Source organism: Rhinolophus ferrumequinum, chromosome 3 (assembly GCF_004115265.2).
Source record: "Rhinolophus ferrumequinum isolate MPI-CBG mRhiFer1 chromosome 3, mRhiFer1_v1.p, whole genome shotgun sequence".
Lineage (NCBI taxonomy): Eukaryota > Metazoa > Chordata > Mammalia > Chiroptera > Rhinolophidae > Rhinolophus > Rhinolophus ferrumequinum.
This window is the reverse complement of record NC_046286.1, coordinates 103,593,190-103,619,998: the sequence shown is the minus strand read 5'-3', so window position 1 is coordinate 103,619,998 and position 26,809 is coordinate 103,593,190. Positions and strand designations below refer to the sequence as shown.

General features: G+C 44.1%; 1 protein-coding gene and 1 long non-coding RNA gene across 11 annotated transcripts in view; one reads left to right on the top strand and one right to left on the bottom strand.

Annotated features, from left to right (window-relative positions):
- QKI (QKI, KH domain containing RNA binding) overlaps window positions 1–702 on the bottom strand; it is a 148,060-nt gene extending 147,358 nt beyond the window's left edge. For 3 of the 8 annotated variants that reach the window (XR_004422511.1, XM_033101396.1, XM_033101379.1), the window contains exon 1: window positions 60–337. Coding sequence is in view for 7 of the 8 variants with exons in the window: in XM_033101396.1 (XP_032957287.1) it covers window positions 60–201 (142 nt within the window). In the remaining variant the exon portion in view is untranslated. Of the gene's footprint in view, window positions 1–59 lie in introns of all 8 variants that reach the window. The other 5 variants (XM_033101369.1, XM_033101387.1, XM_033101410.1 and 2 more) reach the window with 3 other exon arrangements.
- LOC117019554 (uncharacterized) lies at window positions 12–20,068 on the top strand. 3 transcript variants are annotated; one of them, XR_004422513.1, is made up of 5 exons: window positions 50–150; window positions 9,786–9,899; window positions 11,686–11,830; window positions 18,177–18,254; window positions 18,369–20,068. It is a non-coding gene; the product is annotated as an uncharacterized LOC117019554 (long non-coding RNA). The 3 variants fall into 3 exon arrangements; XR_004422514.1 differs by lacking the exon at window positions 9,786–9,899 and having other exon boundaries at window positions 14–150; XR_004422515.1 differs by lacking the exons at window positions 9,786–9,899; window positions 11,686–11,830 and having other exon boundaries at window positions 12–150.
- The last annotated feature ends 6,741 nt before the right edge of the window (window positions 20,069–26,809 follow it).

Here is a 26,809-nt window from a genome sequence, read left to right as displayed (position 1 = left end):
TCCCGGGAAGAGGGGCCGCCGCCCGGGCGCGGGCCGCGAGGGGCCGGGAGGCGACTCACCTTCGTCCAGCAGCCGCTCGAGGTGGTTGAAGATCCCGCAGAAGTTGGGCAGGCTGCTCATGAGCTTCTTGTCGTTCATCAGCTGCATCAGGTAATCTGGGGTGGGCTTCGGCTTCTCCTTCGTTTCCATTTCCCCGACCATATTCCAGGCTCCGCAGCTCACTCCGCCCGCCGCCGCCGGAGAGGAGGGAGGGGCGGGGAGCCCCGGCCGCCGGCCGCTCGGGACTCGGCGTCCCGCTCCGCTTCGCTCCCGCGCCGGGCGCTGGGGCGGCCGGACCGCGCGCTCGCCGCGCTCTCCCCGCCCCCGCAGGCACTTTCCGCCGCGGCCCGACGCGCTCCCGGCCCGCCGCCGCTTCTCGGCCGCCGGCTCGGCGCGTCCCTCACGAGGCCGGCGGGCGGGAGGCGGGTCTCCGCGGGCCGCTCGGGGCCGGACGAGGAAGAGCCGGGCCGCCGCCGCTCGCTCTGCTGGTCGCGCCCGCTCAGCCGCCGCCTGTGCCGCGGGCTCGGGGTCTCTCCGGGCTGGTCCCCGCCGCGGCCGCCTCTACCGTTGCCGCTGCAGCCGCGCTCTGACTCCGCTCCTCCTCTTCCTCCTCCTCTTTGCCGCCTCCTCCTCCTCACTCACTTGGCCGCGGAGTTCGCCTCAGTTCAGTCGGCGCTGCCAGCGGCGGCGGCGGCGGCGGCAGCGGGGGGAGGGGCGGCGGCGCAGGGAGGGCCGGGGGCGGGCGGCGGGCGGCGGGCGGGGCCGCGCAGGGCGGCCGTTAGCGGGGCGGCCGGCACGCTCCTCCTCCCGCCGCCGCACGCATCCCCCGGCCCAGGGGCCGCCGCCGCGCCGCGTCCCCCCCCGCGGGGTGGGCGACGGGAATGAGGCGGCGCACTGCGAGCCCGGCCTGGGCGCCGGGCCGGGGTCGCCGCCGCGGGCGGATGAGAGCGGCGGGAGGGGCCGGTGTAGGGCGGAGGGACCGACGTCCTGAGGAGGGCGCCGGGTGGCGGTGCTTTCGACTGGGGCGGGGGCGAGTGCCGCGCCGCCTCGCGCTCCCTGCCGCCTGGCCGGCTCGTCTGGCGGGCGCTGGCGGGCTGTGGCGTTAGGTGAGAGGGATTCCCAGCAGGACGCGCCAGGGCTGCGCTCGCCGCTGCCCGACCTCATCCTCTCCTCCCGTTACTATAGTTTTCTAAAAAGCTCTCATTCCTCCTCTCCTCCACCTCCCTCAACCCCCCAAATTTCTTTTATTTATTTATTTTTTTTAACGTCCTGTTGCTTCAAGGGGGACTTTCGGGGTGGGCGTCACGTGTCCCGACACGTAGCCGTAAGGTGCAAGGGCGCGTGCGCGTGTCGAGGCCTGCGGCCACGCCCCTTCCGAGGGTCGCCCCGCCCCCGCCCGGCTCCGTGAGCGAGGGGGAGGATGGGAGGGGCCTGCCGCGCGCCTGCGTGGGGAGGGGGCGCGCCCCCAGGGGGTAAGGGGGAGGGGTGTGCGGGCCCGGGTCTGCTGGCCCTGGTGTGGGGACCACAGCGAGGGGTGCGGGGCCCGTCGGACCCCGAACGGCCGGGACGGGGACGGGAAGCCGAGGAGGTCTTTGCTCCCAGGCCCCGGCTATAATGTTTGTGCGGCTCCGGGTCCGCCTCCGCGGGACTTGTTCGCGGTGGGCTCCGACTGCCGCGGTGTGGCTGAGAGGACCGCACGACGACTCCTAGTGTCCCCGCGGTCTTCTCCGGTTTTGAGAGCCGCGCGGCGGACGGAGTCTGAGGAGCGGCCGGTCTAGCGTAGGCGTCCCTCGTTGCCCCGACGGCGTTACTGCTGCCCGTGCAGTGACCTGTCCGAGCGGTGGGCGCGTCTGTGGGGACATGGTGTGCTTTGCTGCCGCATTCCGTTATTCCGAGAGCCAGCTATGGTCAGGAATGAGCTCCGCGGCGTTGGAAATTCTGAGCATCGAGAATGGCGTTTGCAATGTTCTGCTTCGTGATGGCAGCGGTATCCAGTAATAAAATGCAGCCACAGTAAAGAAATGAAACACAGAGCATATAGCCAATTTGAAAAGCGGAAGTCAACATTCTATTTGCAAACTTGCAAAAATTACCATGCAGTGGTCAAGAGGCTTTTCCCTGCAGTATGATGGATTTCAAATATTTAGGTTAGTTTAGGAAAGAATTTTCTGAACTACAACAATGTAGTAGTTCTCTTTGGTTTCTGCAATGTTATCAGTCACTAAATCTGCATTTTGTGACGTTCAATTAATAATTTAGATACAACTATTTGCTATCAAACTGACCATTGTGAGAGTTACCTGTACCTGAAATTTTCTGATAATCGTGTGTACTGTGTTTTAACTGGGAACCTAAGTGGGGGGGGGGGGGGGGGGGGTTGGGGTAAAATTTTGCTTCAAGCAAATTCTTAGGAACTTTTAAGATTGAGTTGCACTGAAGCTACTAAGTAAATTTCAAATAAATTCTCTTTGGCAAGTAACTTCTGGCCTGTTCATTTGAAGAACACAGTGAGTTTTTAAAATTAAGCTACTTTGATAGAGGAAATGCAATTGCCTTGGTGGACAAAGTTAACGTTTAACTCTCAAATAAGTTACCTGACATCCATTGCAGTTAATAGCGCCATAGAATATTCACATACTAATTATTTAAAGGATGAGTTATAAAAATGCAAGAAATAGTGATTTCATCAAAAAGCTGTTGTCTCTTTTAAAACTGAAGTAAGGTGTGCTTCTTCAATACCTAGCAAAATGATAAGTGGTTTGAAAGGGTTTGGGTAGTAAATTATTTATTTGATCTGCTAGTGTAAAAGATTCAGTCCCCCTTCTTAATTGGTTCACCTCCATATTAAACTCCTAGGTCCTGTGCTAAGTGCTTTACATGTGTATTATTTAATCTTCACTTCAACCTTGTGGCGTCGGTCATGCTGTTATCCCCATTTTATATAAGGGGAAACCAAGGAGAAGGAGGTTAAGTAACTGGCGCAGGACTGTAGCTCATGAGTCCTAGGTCTGGGATTCAAATCCACTTATATTTTACTCAAAGCCCATGTTCTTTGCACCCCAATAAGTCACACTGAACCTTTTGACAGTGTTTGACCATTTTTGACCCATAGAAACTGGAATATCATATGACTTCACCACGTACTTACTTATAGGAGGTGAACCAGATCAGAGTTAAAGAACCAAGACAGGCACTCTTTGGTAGTAAATCCCTATGGTTACAGCATTTGGCAATAGTAGTTACTCTGTATTAGCTTTTCAAATTCACATGGGTCACTTCACCTCTCTGCTCACAGTTCTTCAATGGTTTCCCCTCTCCAATAAAAAACCCGAAGTTCTTACCAAGGCCTGCTTACCAAGAGTCCATGTGCTCTGACCCCCTGCTGCTTCGCTGACCTTATGTCCACCCCTCTTCCCCTAGACCCTAAAATTCCCTCCCCTCCCCCATCCTTAAACAGGCAAAGCATTGGACACAGTGGGTGGCTAGTAAACATGCTTGGAGTATTCCTGACTAATTCTAGGGTGAAAATGCTCAAGGTGATTATGCCAAGGTCCCTTCCTGTAGTAGGTTTTTCTATCTGGATCTCTTTAAGAAAAAGGGGAAGTAAAATCCTCTTCCTGAGTTTGTTGGGCTGCGCACTGGGTGTTTCCTCTCCTTGCAGTTTTCCCCACACACCTGCAAGCCTGACTCCCACCCTTTCTCAGTTCTTGATGGGAGAAGGCTTCCCTTACCACAGCGTGCGCGCGCACACACAGACTGCTTACTCCCCTTTTAATTCTTTAAATAGCATTTATTTCCACCTGACACATTCTGTCTATGGGTAGGTTTGTCTGTCACCGACCCCTACACGGTAAGCTCCACAAGAGCAAGGACTCAATTTTGTTCTATTTGGAATTCCCAACACCTAGAACAGCATGTGGTATATGTTTGCACTCTTTAAAAATATGTTCAAAAAAGGTATTAAGTACTGTTATGTTCCAGGAACTATGCAAAACCCTTATCTACATTATTTCTTGTAATCAGTACAGCAGAGGTTTGAGACGGGCGTGAAGAGCCAGGTGCCTCATTGCACACAAGGCCACTATCCACAGTTCCCGTCCTTCTCTCCGTCACACTCCTGCCTCCGGCATTTGAGGTCTATAGTACACCACTCACTACCCAACATATAATAAGTGCAGTGAGAATACAAAAATCACTTGCCTTCAAGATGCTTAAAAATCTAAAAATTAATGTGGACTCTTCAATCACATTATTACAAACATATCGTAATACGACATTGACAAGTTACAACATACTCAGAATATATGTATGGGTAAGCTTCCAGTTGGAAAGATCCTTATAATGGTTTTTTGTCGTTGTGAAAAATTATGTCATTTAATATGTTGACACTAAAATGGTTCCATATCAAACATCAGTAATTAACCATGAGTGGGAATAATATTTTCTGTTCTAAATTTGATTTTCTATTTGCTTATTGCTATTCTTGACATTTAAATAGAGAATTATAGTATTCCACACTTTTTTTTCTTCATCACCATGGAGTTCTTGCAGGAATGCAAATATTCCTTGGATTTAAGAATCAGTCTTTGATGGCTTTTTGTCCCAAATGTTCTTTCTAAAAATCTTAAATCCTTAAATTTTCCTAGGAGGAAATGGGACATTCCCAGTATCTTTGTAAAGTCAATCTTTGTTTATTGTCTTAATAGATTTTTTGAGTCTCCTTTTAAATTGTGAGATGGCTTATCATTTCAAAGGTTGAAAAGGACACATTTTAAGTGTGAATATCTTAATCAATAAATATTTGAATACCTGTCTTCAATGAACCCTGGGGCACTTAGGAGCTAAGCTGAGGGTTAATATCACACACATATGACAAGTTAACTAATAAAAGTAAATGATATTATTATTCAGCTTTAGCTTCAGGTGTATACTGCAGTGCTCAGGCACCTACACCGTCCATGAAAAAAAAAGTAAATGAGAAAGACAAAATGCTGTAGGAATGGAAATGAGCACTGCCACTCCAGGCCTGGAAGCCTAAGCAGAACTGCCCCGGAGGTGGGTTTGATCTCAGGCTGGAAGAAACCATACAAGTGCTCAGGGAGGGCACTGACAAAAACTTGGAAAGTGGGACAGTCTGAGGCTTTAAGGTAGGAGTTTCCTCAACAGTAGTAGATGCCAGATTTTGGTTGGCCCTGAATTTCAAGCTAAAGTATTCATAGAGAAGAGACGTAGGAAGTTTCTTTTTTAATACAAGGAAATTAATCAATAAAATAGTACCATGGATTCCAGTCAGTGAGGCACATTTATATCTGATTGTGCAAACACAGCATTCATAAAATAAAAGGCACTGTTCTTCACAGCCATTCTAATGCTAATTGTGCTGCCTTTTTAAACCACTAACATGATGGCTGCAGATGTAATACTAACATTTAGCTTAAACCACTGCAGAGCAGTTAAATGTTAACTGACCGTGTCAGGTTTCTACTCATTTGACCCTAAATGAAACTTCAGAGGTAAAAATATTCTGAGCCAAGAGGCAGGCCCTTGTGCCATGTAATCCAATCTTCATTCCATGTTTAAACAGAAACTTTAACTAAAAAATAATTGTCTGTTAATTATAGGATTATGAGAGAATTATAAAATGCATTTTGTTTTGATGAACTTTCAGACCGATTCACAGTTTTATGATTGCAAAACAATTTCCATAGTGTTCCCCCTGGATTAGGGTGATTTGTGTGTTTTTTCCTTCAGGATCTGGTTCCTTCAGGATGAATCTGCGATTCGTTTTTTTAACATATTAAAGACATACTGTTTGTTTCATAATCTGTGCATTCATTTTAAATAACTAATGTAACTAAACATTGTAAGACCGAAGGAAGTGTGTACTTATGTCCTAGACATTTAATCAAATGCCATTATCCTTTACTAAAATTTAACTTATACCTTAACATTGCATTTTCCCAATAATTTCTACATATTCATACTTTCTAAACAGAGTTCCAGTGGGGTATAGAGGCAAAAAGAGTACTGACATTTATAGAGTCCCTACGAACTATCAGGCACTTTAGTTATTACCTCATTGAGTACATAGCAGCTCTCAGTTAATCATTATCCCCATTTATAGTTAAGAAGCCAAGGCTCAGAGCTAACGGAGTGATGTGACTCTTGTGACACAGCTAGTAAATGCTGGGGACCAGATTCAAACCAGATCTTCCAAGTCCCGAGTGATTTATGGCATGATGCTGGCCTTTCTGTAAGTTTAATTTATGTACCCCAAGGTCTATGTCTTTTAATGACTAAAATACTGTTACTTTTGAGTCTTTTTCCCCCCCAGTATTGTAACCAATGATCATGTTGAATATTTTCAAACATTAAGCTCTTTAAGAAATGCTGGTGTCATATAGGGAAAAGATTGCTGTGCTGGGTATAAAAAGGCCTTATTAGTTCTATCCTAATGAACTATGTAGCCCTGAGTAAGTAACTGTCTCTCTGAGATCTGAACTAAGTGACCTTGGAAGTCTTTTCAAGTTCTGTGATTCTTAATAAGATGTTCTCATCCGTATCAGCAAGTTGACTTTTTTGTAATTTAATTTCTGTGTCAAGGATAGCCCTATGTACATATGGGTGGCTGTGTAATGGCAATAAGAAATGTATTTTAAAATCTTAGGGGTCCAATTTGCACTCCATATTGAAATAAAAAATAATTTCTGGGTTTTTGTTTCCCTTGGACAACACATTTCACCGAAAATCTTACATTTTTATAATTTCCAAAGGATTAAATTAAATCTTAAGGAAATTATTACAATTTAATAAAAAGTAGAGCACTAAAAAATTGGGTCTAACAGCTCCTACTGGAGAAACTTCCTACTAGGAGAGCATAAAAATTCTTGGCGGGTAATCCATGCTTCTTCCTTTCTGCTCTGATTTTTAAAATATTTACAAGTAGTCTCCTTTCAGTAATTACTTGTCTGAATGAACAAATGGAAAAAAGAAAGAAATACATAGACATACTTGGGCTCTGGGAAGGGCAAGCAGCTGTGTAAGCTGCTTATAGCCCAGAATGCTGACCTGAGTAAATAGTAGCATCTGAAAATCCTTGCCTTTGTGACATAGGAAAACAGAACAGAAGGGAGGGTCCTCTGTGTCTGTTGTTGTGGGAGCAGTTTTTGCAATGGGATTTAATGATTCCTGAGAAGTATTTTTGAGTGCCAGATTACGTCTCACTCCACAAGAAACGTACCATTTGGGGCGACAGGGACAGAGCACCCAGAGTCCCCTGAATCTATAACAGGTCTGATAATGAACACCTCTTGTTTTAATATAAGCCATGGTATTTTATCAGAATCACTTTAACTTTATTACATGTTTAGATATAAGATTAAAAGCAATTATTCACAGCAGAGAGATTCAGCCAGTCCAGCTTTATCAGTTTAAAATTTTTGAACTATTTCCACACCACTCAGGACATAGCTCTTAGCATACTGCCCAGCCCTTCCCCCAGAACACCCCTGAAATTCCCCCCAGCAATCACGGAATAATGCCTGGCACCATGCCCCCTCCCAGGCTGGCAGCCCCTAGGGTCATGTGTGCTCCTGACATACCAACTATTTTAAACATTACCTCTATTTGAGTCAGCTATTTATGTATTTAGAAAGTTATTTGATATCTTCATGTCCATTAAACCTGAGTTTACTAGTTTTTACTAATTGCAACTAAAATGGATAATTTTTTTTTGTCTAAAATATGTATAGGTTCTCTAGACATATGTCCAAGTTTAGAAAAAAGATCTATACAAATCATGTTTACCCAGTTACAAAGAAATACCAAAGTCTCCAGTTTTGCTTTTTATTTTCCACCAAATAATGTTTGAATAGACAGGTTGTTACCAGAGCTGGAAAATGGGTAATCATCCTCCTATGGTAAACTCTTTATATTTCACACCAGAGTTCTGCTCTCTCCCCAGTCCTATACAGCCATTCACGTTACTTTGCTGAACTCTAAGTAATACTGATGATGCCGGCATTCACTATTTCCTAATTATTCTGTCCAAGCCCATCTGTAAGAATGTTACAGTTACATTTTATAGATCTTCAAGGGCCATCAACTTGATTAACTGGCATTAATTACACTGGATTTTTCTCAATGTTCACTGGTAGTAAGCATCATTTTTTTTAATGGAGATAAAATGTAGCACAGTGAAATGAGTAACACTTTTTTGTTTCAAAGTTCTAAAATGGGTTTTCTGTATTTAAAGTGGGAGCCTGGGATTAGGTAGGAGTGAGAAACGGCAGCCTGAGCTGTGACAGACGGGGGGGTGGGGCTCTCCTGGTGCTCCATCCAGGTAAAGCTTTTAAAGGTGCAGAAAGAATGAGAGGAGGTTTTTGCAATCAAAAACACTAAAGTGTTAAATTGTGAAGTGAGGAAAGAGAAAAAGGACGTGGGTTCAGAGAGTTCAAAGACAGGCCTATAAACTGTCCCCTCAGCCAACATGCCAGAGACAATTCAACGCCCCCTTCACTACCAGCTCTCGTCAGGCTGCCTGGCCTTCTCTGTGCCAGGTTCCTGGGCCTCTAGGGACCCATAGCCAGACTCGACTTTCTCCTCTCCCTCAGCTGACCAGGTTTCAACATTTCAGCTGGTCCAGTGCCTGATTTCATGACGGCACACTTTCACTTAATCAAACAGCCCCAAGCAGGCCCTGTCATTCCAGAGGGAGCACTACGTGGGGACAGCAGCGGCTGGCTATCTCAGTGTCAGGGCAGCTGAGCAGCGAGCCCAGTGAGAGAAGGAGGCCTTTCACATCCAGAGTCAGACAGCTGGTGTCTGGTAAGAACTTCCCTCTGCACTGTGAAAATACGAAGTAATGACACCTCAGCCCCACTACGTAACCACCTGCCAAGCCAGAAATGCTTTTCTCACAGATGATGTAGCTGAATTGTCTTTAAACCCCAAGCAGTGAAAGAAAGTCCTGAAGAGTTTGCTGGTCCTGGGAGGAGGCAGCTAAGCCCACGGGTCCAGATCAGTGGCCCCAAGGCCTGGGCTCGCATCTCAGCCCGGCCTTGTCACTGCCTACGCCTGCCTTTCTCTTGTCCTAATGCGTCCTGGGGACACGTCAGGACTGTGTGAGTGCAGGAACACAAGTGCCTCCAAAGTCCCTGGCACACAGCAAGCTTTCAGGAATGGTATTATTTTAAAAACTAAAACGAGTACGGCCTGGATATAGCTCACATTTATCAATGCACATGTGTTTTGGAGTGTGTGTAACTATCTCTATTTACATTGAAAATGTATCCACAGAGGTCAAAAGTAGTTAGTCATCAGTTTCCTGCCACTTCCTATTGCACAAACCATTTCCTGTTCCCAGGACTGCTGACACTGGGAAGTAAAAGAACAAAACCTGATGAAGAGGAGGCTTGATCAGGCTGGCTGTGTTGTCAGCGCAGCAACAGTAGATCTGCCGCTGGCTTGGGGCCTCCTGGCTCTTCTAGACCCAGTTTTCAGCTGTCGGACAGTAGGAACAGCTCTGCAGCCATGGGCAAGTGTGGAAAAGAAGAGAGTGCTCTCCCCCAATTCCTGCCCTGTGAACACCGAGCTGGCAGTAGCTTAGCGGAGGGTCCTGGAAGATGACATCTTCTGGAAAGTCCAGGCCCAGGGTGCACAGGCACCCTCCTCCCCCCCACCAACCAACTTGCAGGAGCTCCTGGGACACCTGCATTGATCCCACTATTTTGTTTGAACACTGACAGTTGTGGGCTGACCCAGGGTTGCAAACGTGAGGTCCCAGCAACTGTTGGCGGCATTGTGCCAGGTCAAGGGTGTCCTCAAGCACCTGGCATGGGCGGCTGCAGCCAGCAGCACAGGTGAGTGAACGTGCCCTTAACAAAACCACGCTTCCTTGGTACAGACACTTGGTACGCAAAGCAGTGAGCCCCGCGCCCCCTTAAAATCACATACTATGGGAAAAATAGGTCATGGTTTGAGGAATTTAAAATCCGAAAGTGGGCTGGCAGGAGACAAATGCACACACTCTCACAAAGTGGCTTCAGCAGGTCGGTTCCATTAGGTCGCACGTGAAGCAACTGCAAGACAGTGACCGCTCTAGTTTCCCTGGGCCGTCCCTGCAGCAAACGTGATCGCTCCAAGGGAACCCCAGAAGGTGTAGATTTTCAGCAAGACTAGATCTCTGAGCCGGGATTTCTATCACCTGGCATCTGTCAGCGGCACCCAGCCCCCATGCGTATAGCCTTCAAAAAATTTATCCCAGGATCCAAAACCTTCTCTCAGTGGTTTTCAAATTTTCCAAGTGGTTTTCACAGCATCATTTCAAAATGAGGACTGAAACACACAATTAAGGTACCTGAAAGGAAAAAAAATCTAATGACAGTTTTATAATTATTAGTCTGACTTCACAGTGATTCATATACCTCATTACAAGACTAATTGTGAACAAAATTTATATTCACATCATATTTTCTTGTTAGAAAGAGGGCCTTGTGTTATCACTAAATACCTGGGAGTGTGATACAGTCTGAACTATAATTGAACCCCTGACGTTATAAGGGCTTGATAAGAATTTTCTTCTCAATGTCTAATTTTACAAAAATGGCTCATTGTTGTATACAACAATTAATTATGCACTAAGTGAGCGTAATGTTATAGACCACAGCAAAAAAACTTAAATCACCTATTTTTACACCACATTTTCCCAAAGCAAAATCTTGGTCATATCATTGAGCTGTCATGTAAATGACACAAAACTGAGCTCAAGGCTGGTCCCTCCCTCTTGGTGTTTCCCCTCCCCCATCTAGTCTCAAGTTCAATAGCTCTCATCTCTGCCTCTGCCTTCTCCCATTTTCTCTGTCATCTTGGTCAAGGGTCACTGCCTACCAGCCCAACAGCCTCTCTGCAGAGACTCAGAGTCGTCATGAGTTACTTCAGTCTTGAGACTCACTGGTGTGATGTGATATTATTTTTTATTTATAATGTATGCATATCCACATGATGTGTACACCCCATAACCTTGTTCTTAATGTCTATCATTGCACTAACTGGATGGGAAACTTTGCTAGCATTTTAATATAGCTTTTAAAAAAATACTTGATTAATCATTGCAGTAATCCTTCACTGACACTGTGTTCAGTAGTCTCAACTTTGTACAGCATTCATTAAGACGTCAGTCTATAAAGGAAGTAAATCGGAATTTGCGTGAAGAAGAAAAGAACACAATGAAAACATTCTGAAAAGGCAAATTTGGTAGGAAGTGAGCCTACTAGCAGTTTTATTTTTTCAAGTCCTAAACACAAAAATCCCACTTCTAGCCTGCTAGCTCAATGTTTAGCTCATCTGTCTCTCAACCCCACAGTGTTATGTGGCGTTAGCCCTCCTATGTATCCTGAAGTTCAAATTGATTCCAAGTGGCTCCAGAGGGCTTTCAGATTCTGTGCTCTGTTTGAAATTGTTTGCAAGCGATGCATTGTTGAAGCCGAGACCCTGGTTTCTGTAAAATGTTAACCACAGGAAAATACGAGAAGGCATTAGAGTCCTAGGACCTGTCATTTATTTCTTTATTAGAATTGAATTAAGTTAGTGGTCAACTGTACAAAACGAGAAAATGCTGTCATTCACTATCTATTTTCCCTCTTTAAGAGTCAAAAGGCGGCCTCAGATCTTCATGCTAATGAAACCTCACAGTTTGTTCTATCTGGGCCTCATCTGCACAGCAACCAGAAGCTTCCATGGCCCAGCAGTTTCAACCAAATAGTTCAGGAGCCAGTATTCACCCGTTGCAATGGTAAGTCTGGAGTGATTTCAGCTGTCAATCGCCTGGGATCCCCAGACTTTTACAAAGGAGATTTGCAAAGTTTGTAGTCTTTCCTTCCTAATGTATTATAATTTAAACTGCGGTTGTAATAACGAGGCAAGTGCGTGCACTGGCTCCCCCCTAATGCTGACATAAAATTCTGTGTGACACAGATTCTTCTTGGATCTGAGAGTGAAGTTCTAGAAGTATCCCAAGAAGTGTGTCAGCCCCGTCCACCCCGCGGCCCCTCAGCCCCACGGGGCTCTCTTCCCCTTCGCCAGCCCCGGCCATGGAGCCGCCCACTTCTCCTTTCCAGCCCCTCCCACGGTTTCTCCACCCGGCTCTCCTCTCCTCCTCCCTGGGCCCACTGCGGGGCACGCAGCTTCCTCCACCTCTCACCCCCGCCCCCTCCAAAACAAACACAAATTAGAAAAAGGACAAAGGAGTTTTAGTTATTGAAAGGCAGAGTTTTAAAAATTACAAACATTGGGAAAATTACAAGGTTGCTAAAGAACCTCAGAAAAATCCAGCAGGGGTTTCCAGAGCCTGGCGGTATTTACATTTCAATGGAGACCGTTAAAGCATTTGGAATATTTCCCCAACTTTCTTACTAATCTTCCCTGTAGTTAGAGGCCCCCCTCTCACCTACTCTCACTGGGGTGTGCTGCCCTAGTTCTTGGGGATGGGAGGGTGGAGTCCGAGATTGGGTCTGGACCAAGGAATTCCTTCTCTTTCTCCTCCTAGGCTTCTCCCTCTGGCTTCAGACTAAATGTTCTGACCTTCCGTTTGCCACCATGGCCCCTAAAAGAGCACTTCCAGCTTGAGGGCTCGGCGATCCTCCCCCGCAGGACACACAGGACACTTGCCCTCCAGGCCATTCTTCCCTGAATCTTATGGTTGCTTCTGTGCAAATCCAAGGCGTCTCCACGCCTCTGGAACAGAGCAGGGTGTGGGTCTCCATCATGGGAGTTAAGCTAGCCTGGCCAGGTGACACAGTGATGAAAGTTCAGGCTCTGCTGTGTTGTTGGGAAGCTTGAGCTCAGCAGCCCTCAGTGTTCTCAGCTGCAAAATGGGGACACTAGTCACACCCTCTTCAGTGTCACTGTACGGATGTAGTGTGGCAGTGATTATAAAGCGCTTAGCAAATGCCTGGGACATAGCCATTGCTCAATAGATATGTGCCATTTTTAACTTTGAGATGGCCTTCTCTATTGTCACACAGATGTGAGATGCTGGGAATACAAAGGAAGCGAGTAAATGAAAAATGACAAAGCAATGGAAGGCCTTTTTTTTAACATTTTTTATTAGTTTCAGGTGTACAAAACAATATAATAGTTAAACATTTATCATTTATATCCCTCACACACTGGTAACCCCCCATCCACCCATCTGCTACCCCTCTGACTTCGCACACAGCCATTACATTTCCACTGCCTCTATTCCTAAATGCAGTACTCCACTTTGAATGGAATTGTGCTTTAAGCCCTTCAGGAATGTTGAGGAAGGAGCAACTAACTCCACCTGAAGACAAGCGCAGGGAAGGGTGTACAGATCATGGTGGAAGCGAGTTCTTACTCGGGAAGGTAACCTGTGCACACGGTGCTGATGGCTAGTCCTGCCCTTGCATGAACTTGGCCAGTTCAGCAATTGCTCTAATTTAATGAATGGATCCAAGCTCCCCAGTGGCCCTTTGGACTCAGTAGGAAAGAGCCATCTGGACGCTGTCTCTGTGGACACCCACCCCTCAGCCTGCAGCTCGGCTTCCAGGTGAGGTTTCCTTGGAGATGCTGTGCTTAGCATGAGGGACAGATTAGTAATCCGGCTTCCACTGTTTCCCGTGTGCCCCGCCCAACCCAGGCCTTTCTAACATCATCTTGTTTAGTCTGCCCAAGGACCCTGCAAGGTCAATGTGTCTTGTATCAAATCCTGGCTCCAACAATTTCTAGTTTTGCAACTTTGGGCAAGTTAAGTAATGTTGCTGTGCCTCTGTGTCTTCATCTTCCAACGAGGATGTTTGTCCCACCTGACAGGTTGATGAGGGGACTATGTGAGCTGACATACGCAAAGCCCGTGGAATGGCCCCTGACACCTAGTAAGAACTTGGTAACTGTTATTATCATGCCACTACAAGTGCTTTAGTTTTCAATCCATTTGCAGACTCGTGCTGACTGATGAGGCAAAACTTGATAGTGATTCACCAAAATGTATTTCTTCTTTTTCCTGGGCACACAGCTAATCTCCATTTCCTACCTCTCTTGAAGTTGGGTGTGGCCATATGACTGAGGTCTAGTTGATGGAATATGAACTGAAGTGATGTGTGCCCCTTCCAGGCCTAGCCTCTCAGTGTCCCCCACCATCGTCTGTCCCCTTGGGGCCAGCAGGAATGAAGACTTGCTGAGGATGTAGGTCCCAAAATGACTGCCTGGGGAAAGGCCATTCTGCAGAGCTCCTCACCTGCATGGTTCTGCTCCTTAACTGAGAAACACACTAGTATGCATTTGGCTAGTGTACTAGTCAGCCTTACCCATACAACTCGTATGCATGAGCTCACTGAAGGATCAATCCGCTAGGGAACTGTCGGAGCTGTAGTTGCCTACCCAGCACATTTCCCCTTCCTCCCCCTCCTTTCCATAAAACCACTCTTGTTTTATGGTAAATCTAGTGTGACTTGGGAGTGGCGTGACACCTCCACCACCATCTGCAGGCAGTGCACACAGGACCCTGGGCCCTCCAGGGTGCCACCTGACCAAGGCAGGCTAATCAGTCATCGAAACCATTGGAGTTTCCCCCTGGAACTCCAGCAGAACAGTGATCTCTCTCTCTGTCTCTCTCTCTCTCTCTCTCTCTCTCTCTCTCTCTCTCTCTCTCTCTTTTTAGAGGGGATTGCTGGTTTTAGAGAATGGAGATATTTTAGGGATCTACCGTGTTTGTTTCCTGGAAAATAAGACCTAGCTGGACAATCAGCTCTAATGCATCTTTTGGAGCAAAAATTAATATAAGATCTGGTCTTATTTTACTATAATATAAGACTGGGTATGATGTATGATATGATAGGATATGATACCCGGTCTTACATAATATAATACCAGGTCTTATATTAATTTTAGCTCCAAAAGACGCATTAGAGCTGATTATCTGGCTAGGTCTTGTTTTGGGGGAACCACGGTAGTGGCCATGGTGATAGTTACCGCATGGAGAGAGTTTGCCAAAGAGAGAAGCCAAGGCCAGGAGAGCCCCTCCGACATGGAACCCGTTTCTGACATCGTCTGAGCTCCTGCCTGTGTGGGCCTGGCTCATATTTCCCGGTCACCCTGCTCGGTGAACCTCCTCCCGGGCTATGCAAATCGGAGCTACTTTTCCCTTTATGTGGAGTGGAAGTCCCCAATGTACCAGTTTTGCCCCTTCCCATAGTTTCCTTAAGCCTCTCACTCCACGTACTCTCTCCCTTCCCCCCTCCCCAGCACCTGCACTGAAGGCCGTCTTGATAAGCCTACCTTCACTTACGTAAAATATTCAAATTCCTTAAATAATCAGTCACAGTGAGAGGCACATCTTCCACTGAGAGAAGGAGGGTATTAGTCACTCACATGTGGTCTCAACTGATAATACTCACGTAGAGGAAGGGAGCTGGCTGCATGTGCTACAGAAAAGATCCCATCAAAACAAACGCAATAGGACCTCCCACATTTTTTTTAATTGCACTTGTGGGTGTCGGGGGCGAGTGTCCCCAGAATGTGCCACCCTGGTGTGCAGATTATTTTGAACTGAAATCAATTAAAGTCCAACAAACTCAGGAAGGGTATTTTCCCCCTTTTCTTAAGGAAATTCAGACAGTAAAACCTGCTTAAGGAAGAGAACCTTGGCATACTCACCTTACGCATTTCCACCCTAGCACTAATCAGGAAGACTCCAAGCATGTTTACTAGATACCCGCCCCCTCCTCCCCCCACTCACCCCTCCACCCTCCACCCTCCACTGTTCTGGGTTGCCTAACAAGAATTTGCTTGCCAGGTGTGTTCCGCTGTTCCTCAAGTACATATAAATTGCCCATTCTCACTTCTGAAATCTAAGACCCCATCCCACCCTCTTTCTCCTTTGTCCCAATGTTGCCTCACTATCTTTGGAATTTTCATTGTTATGTGAATTCCCCGTGCGTGCACACGTATTAAAATTTTGATTTTTCTCCTGTTAATCTGTTGTACGTTGTTTGAATTATTCTACCAGCCAGAAGCATTAAAGGGGTAAGGGGACCATTTTCCAGGCCTCAGCACACTGAACTTTCATTACTAAAGATTTCTGAAAGTAATGATGAATTTGGAATTGCAAATTTCCACCATATTATGTTGCTTTGTAATGGGACTTGATCAATAATACTTTGATATGTTTTTCATTTAAAGCAACATAGTTGCAACCCCAGACACTTGTAAAATTGGAAATAACAATATAAATTCATTTTTATAGTCATACAAGTTATCCTCCCAGCTTTCACTTTAGTCTTGTGGTCAAATAGAATACATCCCCCAATATTTGGTGGAAATGTTCTATAAAGTATATAATCCACTTGTTTTGTCTCAAATAATAACAGGTGTTACAAGACTTGTATCTTTGAATTTTATTTTGAAATTCTTACTCAAACCAATTTGTTATAAAAATGGACAATTTTAAAATACTGCTAAACTGTTCACTATCGATTTCTTTCATTCTGGTGAAACCACTGGCCATTTGACATGCAAGTTTTCTTGCCTCGTATTCATTTCCAGGCTTTGAATTCATTAGCTCAGTGTAACTACACTTAGGAGAAAAGACTAGCTTTGTCTCATTTTTTTTATCTTTACCCTCCATTATTCTCCCTTGCTCTGCACCCCCCAAACATTCCAAATATTCAAGAATGGGGTTTTAAAAGTCTTGCTGTATGTTGTTTGTGGAAGGGAGAAGGCGGAGTTATTATCTCACGTGTGCAGAGCTTCTGTTTAGGATGAAGAAACAGTTCTAGAGAGAGATCGTGGTGGTGGTTACACAACCCGGTGAATGTAGTTAATGCCACTGAATTGTACACTTAAAAATGGATAAAGTGGTCAATTTTATCCATGTTGACACATTAAAAAATTCTCGTTCATACTTCCTGTCTTGTATATTTGTATACATCACTAAGTATAGATTCATCACTCATATGGATAGCAGAACCACAGGGAATGAAGAAGTCAGTCAAATATAAAGTGTGAAGCAATTTCGTTCCTTAAAAAACTTACAAGATAGAACAAAGCATACACATCCTTCGCCAGCTGTCTTTGGAAAGCCGCTCTGTTTGCTCATGCGCAGAAAAGCGCCAGACCACGGTATTGACAAGAACTAGATGAATGACCCCCCCGGAGACCATAGGGTTTGTATTCGAGTTTCCATCACCTTTTCATCCTTTTGTCCCCTTCTTGATTCACATGCAGATTAACCCAGAGCAACTCCTCACTAAATACGCTTTTTCACTCTAGTTTGGAAGGTAGAAGGAACATCTAAATATTTATGAGGCTTTTTCTCCCGGGTTTATGATGCGCCCTTGTTGGATGTGGAGGAATTACGTTAATGAATGCATGCCTGCACACACCGACACAGAAACCAGGCAAAGGGAGAAAACACACACACAGAGCTTTGTCGGCACTCACCAAACAGTTCCCATGAAAAGGAAGAAAAGAGCGAGGGGGAGGAAGAGAGATTTAAAATCTGTTGCCAGGAGAGAAATAAATGGTACAGCTCAACACAAAAGCAAGAACAAAGTTTCATCTTTGCTCTCTGGAGTTGCAAATGTAACTGTTGTTCAAGTCGGTACAAATGTGAACTAAAACATGGGGATTGAAAAATGAGAACTAGCTGGCCTGGCTCTTCTTCCCAGTGAGGAAGATAATTAAGGACAGAGTTTCAGTATTGGCGATAAATCATTTATTAGAAAACAAAGAACTAACCAACATTTCCTTTTTCTTTATACACGTTCCTTCAATATAGATTATTTGGGTATGAATCCATAAGAAGGTTGTTAGGTTTTTATTGTACTGCTCAAATATTGTGTGCCCTGTAGATACCGTTTTCATTAGGCTAGCTAAATTCCACTGTACAGTGAATTCACCTTAAATGTGTTTGCATGAAATTATATCTAGTTATGGCTTAGACTGTAAATCATCTTTAATTATAGGTAATCTTTGTGATGTTTTAACAGATAGAATAATATATTAGTGCACTGAAGCTGAAATGCAGACATATTAAATGGCCTTAATATCACTCCGCCAGAAACAATCATCTTGCCAACCTCTAATCATCTTCCCGGCCTCCCCTTCCGTTCTGTTCCCAGTGAACGAGGGAATCCAGGCCCTGCTCAGCAAGGACACCGTGGCTCTGCAATGATCTGTAGGATTTGTGCTGCAGAATAGTAGGTGGAAAAGTGTGCCTACATTTAAAAATTATTACCCCTCCATTGATACTGATTTTCATTTGGAGGTCATAATATACAAAGAGATTAAGGTTGTGTTTGTTGGTTTTCCAGATTCTTGCTGGATTCAAGAAATAACAGGCTGGTTCTTGTCACCATCTTCATAGGATACAGAAAGGGGTGAGAAATCCTGCCTCAGACCCCACACCGCTGTTCTAGCTGAAGTCTCCAACTTCTCTTTAAACATCAGGAAGCCTTTCGTACACACTTTTGTGACAAACTGAAAATTAGTTGTTGATTGTTAATATTTATTCTCTGTTTTCACATTAGATTAAAATACAGAACATACTCTTTCATCCCACCCCCCAAAATACCTGGTTACTTGATTCTCAGTTATTTGAAGTCCAGATAATAACTGACTCTAGTCTATTTATGTAACTATTGTTATCATCTAAGTATTAAATATTCTTAGCTTACAGAGTGTCTTTAAATCTGTTTCATCAGTTAAAAAGCAAGATAAACATGCACACAGAAATCTTTGACAGTCTTTCATCTGATACACTGACAGAGAATTGTATTAGCTCAGCATTATTTCACAGTCATTTATTACTTACTTGCTTGAATTGCATAGGCACTTGGCTAGATCAAAGTTTAAAGGAACTATATCTAGGTTTTAAAGAAAAATTTAGTGAAATGTTCACAAAATTGTTCCAAATTCCCCCAGAAAAAGAAGTTCGTTGCTTGGAAGGTATTTCAGAAGGATATTGTGTGTACAACTTGGGAAATCAGTGTGAGTATTCAGTAAATGTTTTTAAATGAATGTTGCATGGCTCTGATCAAAAAATTAAACACACATAAATTTTGTCATCAATTTATGTGTATTAAATGAATACACATAAATAAAACTCTTACCCCTATTGGTGGTATGTATATTGCTCCAGCCCAACTTGCATCCCACACTTCAAGCTGCTGGATGCTCTGTGAGTGGGATCATATCACTGTAAGTCTGCCTCATGTATGGGAACCACCCGTCACTCATCACCAGGTCTGGGCTAAGACCAGCATCTTTCACTTGGACACGCGACAGGAAACAGTAGGGCTGGCTGAATATATACACCACACTAGAAGGCCATGACCTGCATGGAGAAAGTTGAGGGTCTTCAAAAAAGATTTCTTTTGACTGAGAATACATTCCTCACCAGTATACTTTACTTCTTAAAATTCCTACTAGTCATACGTCTTCAAAAAACGTGTATAGTATGTTCAGGGAGGATGCCATCAGTTGTTAAATTCTGACTGAAATTATTATAGTGGATTCCCGTTAGCAGAGGGGAAAAAAAAAATCTGTGTTTTGAAACACAGAATACACTAAGGGAGGAAAAGTTCAGTCCCTTGCAACAGTGTCCTATAGAGGAACAGACAAGAATGTACTAGAATGTGCTAGAACATGGTTCCCTGGGAACCTGATACATATTTGCAGTGGCAGAGACTAGCACATAAAGGATACGTTAGCAGGGTTGACAAAGGTGAGGACGAACTTTGTACTGTATAGAAGTTTGTCCCTGAAATGAAAAGTATTTTTTTACCTACAAAATTTCAAAATATGCCTTAATGATATAATCCACTCCTAAAGCAAGGAAACAGACATTCTCATACTCTAATAAATTGATAGAAGATTTCTACAAGGCAATTTGATAATATATATCAAAAGATTTAGAAGTTTGTGTGTCTTTGGGCTATAATTTCACTTCTAGAAACTTATTTTGTATAAATAATCATAGATGGGGAAAGATATAGCAATATTATTTCTAATGTGGGAGATTAAGAAGAAAATGTTTATTTTATTATTATTGTATTGTTCTTGCTGAGCTACAGTTTCTGTGATAAAAATTAATTAATTATGTAATATGAAATCAGCAATAAAATTTGTTAAGAAAAAAAGTTTGTTCATGGTCAGCGAACTCCTTTGGTGTCTATAGATTGAGAGTCCCTTCCAGGAACTTCATGCAGACTACTCCGGTGTCACAGAAATGCGCAGGTGCAAGGATGTATGGAAAGACTATGGGCAAATACTCTTAAGACAGTGCCTCTCCTGAGAACAAACCAAACATGCCAAATGTCAGTCAAATGGTCATGGTTTGAGAAATGGAGACAAAATTGGAAGTTTGAAGTAATTGAAAGATATTTTGAAAACAGTTTATAATTTCTCATTTGCTTTTTAAAATACAACTAAATACACATGAAATGTAGACAACCCTTAACATTTGCATTCTTAGAGGCTTGGAGACCTTCTCTTTTATCCAACCTCTGCTTTTCCTAGTGTAACTTCTTTACTATGGAATTTCATGCAAAGAGAACAGCATTTCAAGACATCATGGTTTTCTCAAACCAGAACCGATCTGAATTTGTATTAAAACTGCCAGGAATAAAGAAAAATTATCTATATAACATGTGAACTCAGAACTGAAATATTAAAAACGACAGTTTTGCACTCAGGCTCATTTTTCAGAAGGGCTTATCTCATGGTTTGATTTTTGTTTCTTAAACATTTTCCAATATTTGATCCTTGAAACCTTCATGCAACTCTTTGCAAAGATTAAAAACTCGGGCCTGTTTCAGAATGTTTCCACTTTGTTCTCAGACATGGTATGAACTGGCCGGCTAGCCCCCAGCTGTCTCTATGGCAGCACTAGGAGTGGCTGCTGTTACACATCGGGATGTTTTTCCAACCTGACACTGTCATTGCCCTACACTGACACATGTTTCCCAGCTGAGCCTAAATCCAAATTGAATTGAAAAGTTTGCTGGCTAAATGCCAAATGCAAAACTTCCCTGACCTGTCTTCCTCGTTCTCTGACACTGTGCACGTGTACTGACTAGTCTGAAAATAGCCAGTCCGTAAACAGGGGGAAATCTGCCCAAGACATACTGGCACAATGAAATGATCATCTTATTTTGTCCATGTAAACAAACAACCAGTCAATTCAGTGGGGAAAAAAAAAAGCAAATATTTTCTTTTTAATGTTTGATGACTGATGAGTTGACTTACTCAATTGTATGATTTGTTTATACTAGTTAGTCGAGTTAGCTACATAGTTGAATCTTAAATCTGCATTTTCATAATCTGAGGAAAAATTCCCCTTGAGTGATGGTTTAAGTTCTGATCATACTACTGTAGTCAATATTCAAGCCTATGTCAAGTGCAGCCGATATTTAGGCATAAATGCTCAGAGTAGGAAAGCCTCATAGAGTTTGTCTTGGCCAGTGGCTTTCAAAGAGACCTGGGCTTCCCCGTATTTCCTTCCCTACCCCTACGAGGACAGCAATTTCACCTTTGACTGTTTTGTATGTTGGATTTCCTGAAACAGCAATAAAAATACAGCTTAAAAACCAGTGATCCAGCCGAGTCTTTTACTCATTTCACCCCTGTACAGCATTGCACAAAGACGGGAAACCCAGAGCAGATCAAGCTTGGAGCCTACCAGGCTTGGCTACTTGCCTTCAAGGAATGTTTGTGCCCTTTTTCAAAGAGTTGCTGTAATGTCACTTCATGGCAGCCATCTTGCCACCATTTCAGTGTCAATTTTTTTCAGTCTAACAATTTAGTGCCAGTTCCAGGGTTTTCTTGCTTGTTAAAACCAGTTGATATGAGAAAATGAGTAAGATTTATGGAAGGCTCCTTTTTAAGCAAGATTCATCCATACAATCATTCAGTCTTCCTAAGTTATGTGAATGGAATTTGTTTGCGTAAATCTAATTCCACCAAAGTCTTCTAAACTGTGGACTAATTACATGATCTAATTTTGAAGTTTTTCCAAAGTTAATCGCTGAGTTCTCTTTTCTTTTATGTGTCATCTTGCTTTTTCACATTTCATTAGGTATCTAAACCAAGAGAGACAAAGTACAAGCTTATTTATATTTCATAAAGTCTCAAGATAATGGAAAATATTTTATCCCAGTTTGATCTACACATGAGTTAGGTGGTTCCCTAACCAATGTTTTGTCAGGAAATAAAAGTACAAATACTATGGGCAGCAATAGCTTAACACATTTTTAAAAATAATCCTAAGAACAGTTAGTTTGCTAAATTCAACTTCATTTTTCATTGAAATGAATCTTTGCATGCATGTACCAGTCTGTCTGTATGGGTTTGTATGTGTGTGCAGATGTCCGATGCAGTGTGATTGGAAGCTTTGCATGTTATATCAGAAGACATGGGTCCAAGTCCTGCTCCATCATTTGTTCATTGTTTGACAATAGAGAAGTCACCCACTGTCTCTGAACCTGTTTTCTCATCTAAAATTAGGGCTAGCAGTGCTTCCAATCTGTTTCAAGGGCTTCTTACAGCAATCAAAGGAGATACTGTATGTGAAACTTTATTAATTACATGTATGGCGTCCTAATTACATACACTGGTGAGTGGCGTAATTCTACCAATAACTCGATATAAAATTTGGGACAAGTCATTCAACTTTGCTGAGCCTTATTTCTTCACATGTGAGAGTGGATTTTAATGGACTCATGGGCATAGAAGTGTAGACGTTGAGGACAGATAACTAGTTATGACTCCTTTGTTTTTTTTTTTTTTTTTAAGGAACATAAACTCAACTGGAAATAGTGTTTACTGAAAAGTGTCCAGTAACCATGGCAAAGGAGCAACTGAGCCTCAAATACCACTGGAACCAGAACTTTGAACACTAACACTTTCTCTCTTCTCACTGCATATTGTTTTTAGTTTTTCAGACTAACATCCTACATGTGGCTGGACACACAGCCACCAGTAACACATCTCACAATTTTGCTACAAAAAGAAAAACCCTAATGAAAATTGCCCACCTCCTTGCCCTAAGCCTGACGCTAGTTGAAAAGTCCCAGCAAAAGCCTAACTGGCTCAGGTCGTCCAGTCAGGGGCTCCAGATGGGGGGGGGGGTGTCACTGATCGTCCCCACTTGAACGAGGTGGTTGGAGTGAAAGAGAAATAGTGTTCCCTGAGAGGAGAGGTGATGTCCCCAGAAATGAGGGAGGGTCTGAGTCAGTAAAAACAATAAATGCTCACCCAGAAGCATGGAGGGACGGCCACGCTGTGCCTTTCTGCCACTCCAGTTACCGCAGGCTAATGATGAAGTTCTCTGTCAAGGGGGACAAGCAAAACCCACTCCTGCCTTCCATGGTTGGCGCGAGGAACAAACGAGAGCATAGATGTAAAGGTGCCTTAAGCGTTTAAAGTGCCATATCAATCAGGTTAAGTTATCCAGTTCTCTCTGCATTTCGGTCACCGCCTAAACTCTTCCCATTTAGAATCTTATACAAGTGCAGAACCAAGGATTAAAGCCACTCTCTAATTCTGTTTTGTTAGGAAACAGCACTATTACAGAAGGTTTTTTTTTTCTCATAGTTAAAATTTTATTCATCTCCTGTTAAATCATGCATGCGATTTACTTGGGGCTATCGCAGAAATTTTTTCAATTCAAAAAATGTAAATTACAAAATACATTATTTATCATGTACACGTAGCTGACTATGTTTTAGAGTATCACCTGAAGAAACAACAATTTAGATTCTTTGACATTACACTAGTTTCCGTGTTCTGCCTGTTCCTTTCAAGTCTGTTGGTAGGGCTTTTCTAATCTTGAACAATTTCTGGGGTGACTCTTGCCTGCTGTGGAACCAGTTCTGTTCGGCAATCGCTTTGCACATTGCATGGAGTTATTTGTGGCCCCGTGAAGAGGACTGAAATCTCACACTTCACTTATTTCAGTGCCACCTAGAGCCAGCTTCTCTGCATTGGCCCCATGGGTACGGTCTACCTGGAAGGTACATATCCCCACTCACTCCCCCCTGCCCACTCTCCCATGGGATGAGTCCATCATATCCTTCCAGACTGGTGGAATATGCTGCTCCAAGATAAATATCGAATCTGCTCACCCTCTCCCTTTCAGAGTGCTTCTTAATGTGGGTGAATATGGGAGCGGAGTGGTTCCACCGGCACTTCTCAGGCATAGCTTTGTGCATCTTCTCAAGTTGCTACATGTGTATGTTTTGTCTCTGCAAAGGTAAAACCTGAGTGCCCGCCAATTTCTCTGCAGGAGGAGTGCAGCGACCTTCAGTGCTGCCAGAAGTATTTGGCATGTCATTGAAAAAGCAGGAGGCACAGCAGACTTAGCCAACTCCGCCTCTCTGCCCCCCGTCTGACTGGGAGCTCAGGTGGAACTGGTCTAGGGCTACCCTGATCTTTTCCCTCTGGCCCTGGGAGGTGGGGCCGTGACCCGAGGGAGAACCTCCTGCCTGTGGCTACAGTGGGAGAGCTAACAGATAAATGCTGAAAATAATATTCTGGGGTGAGGGCCAAGGTCAGGGCCAGCGAGTGTATCCAAACCATGTCATAAATTAAAGTAACTATTGGAAAACGGGGAGCTGAGTTACGGAGCCAGAATGAGTGCTGCTGGGCCACAGAGCGAGCCAAGAACTAGGGGAGGGAGGAAGTGTGACAGGCCCAAGTGTCAAAGGCCAGGCAGGCCAGTTAGGCGTTTCTGCTGACAGGCTGGCGGGCCAGGAGGGTTCCAGGTCTGCAGACACGGTAGTCGAAAGCATGCTTGCTCACTTCCTGGATCATTCCATCTGCTCCAGGGAGCCCCCAACTGAACGCTAATTTGAAGCTCTTCACAGATGGGCAGGAAATTCTACTCTTTCGTTACTCTAATCCCAAACAAGCTATGATACACACAGAGCCAATTTCAGGTTTAATCATGTTACCTCTATCCAAACAGAAGTCAATCCCCATTTTCGTAGCCCTGCAGAGCCTCAAGAGTGCCTGTGCCTCTCCTGCAGAGAAAGACGCTGCGGCCGCGATACAATCAGACACCGAATCATGCAGATGAGTTTGTCATTGTTTACTCGCTGTGTGCCTGTGTGGAGGGGTCAGGCAGGGTGCTGTTCTGGGACAGTTTCCATGTTTTATCTAACTATCCATACACTTCCTCCTCAACCCTCCTCTTCCTGTGGGGACATTTTCATGTCCAATGGCATAAGATTCCAGAGGAAATGGGAGCCCTTTAGGATGATCTAAATCCACGTCCAATTGCAAGGCCAGGCTTTCTGTTACCAATTCAATCATAGCACATAAAACTAACCACATACTTCTTAAAAAGTTGGTTTTCAAATCCAAGCATAATCACTTCTACAATGCTGTTGACCTGCTAACTACTTTTCCCACATAAAGGCAATACTAGAGTGGTCCTGCTACTCAGACACAACCTTATTTAATTCTTTAAAAAGCATTTCTGACAGAAAAAAATCTAACACGTATAGCTATCCGGGAGTTGACACACATTAGTGACTCCGACCGTTTGGTCATGGAGTTATTCTTTCTAGGTAATTTGGGTTTGAAATGCTGACGCAGCCCCTTGTCCACCAGTTCAGGGCAAGGGCCTCTGCTCTGCTCTCTGTTCTGCGCCCCGCCCCCTCCCTCAGTACCTGAATGTGGAATTGGATGGAGACCCACCTTGGCTGCCAGAGATGGAGACATCCAGGTGGCCCATCAGTAATCCAGAGGCGGTTGTAATTTTCATTCTCTAGGCTTGCTAATGGGACTGTTAAAAAGTTTGGGACTCTAGAGGACAAGAAAAAGACCTTTTTTTTTTTATTATTAAAAAGCCTTCTTTACTCACAGCCTCACTGCCCATTGAGTAAAAACTGATCACTTTTGTAAAATGTCATTTTCTCTGGTAGGAAACCCACTGAGGACTATACTCCTTTCTTTGTATCTGTAGGTGCTAAAAATGAAAAAAAAAATGAATACTTTTTCTCCCACCTTCTAAGTTCTTCTAGCTGGGCTAATAATCTAATGAACAGAGACAGATTCATAGGAGAAAATCAAAATTTTAACACATGGACACAGGGAATTCACATAAGCATGAAAATTCCAGAGACAGTGAGGTAACATTGAGTATGTATGACAGTTTGGACAAAGGAGAAAAGGGGGGGATGGGGTCTTAGATTTCAGAAGTGAGAACCAGGGATTTACAGGCAGTCGAGGAAGGTGAAAGACACCTGGCAGGCAAACTCTTGCCGGCAACCCGTTAGCAAGGACAACAGGCTCCTGCCTGAAGCTCTATTTACCAGACTTAATTCAAATCAGTCTGCTCGGGAGAACATCCTAAGATTCCCTTCCTGGAGCAGCCTTTCTATCTGAACCTCTTGGGCAGGAAGAGGGGAGGGCCAAAGGTTCTTTCTGAGTCTTGTTTCTCAATAACCAGCTTAAAACTAGTACCCCAGAGGCAGCGCCAGTGTGGTTAAACTTGGGTTCCATTCACATCCAAGGATTTATATGTGCAATTTCTCTTAACATTAATTCTCTTTCTATCAAAATTTGAGTATATCACTAAAAATGGTTGAAAACACAAGATTCTCTCCATCCAGTGACCAGAAAAAAGGATTAACTGCTATGTCCTCTTTTAGGATACTGCCATGCCTTCTCGGGTTAAAATAAGCCTTAGTGGGGAAGTGACTCCCTGGCTTGTCCTTTTCAGGTGAGAATCTTGAAGAGATGAGGAGGT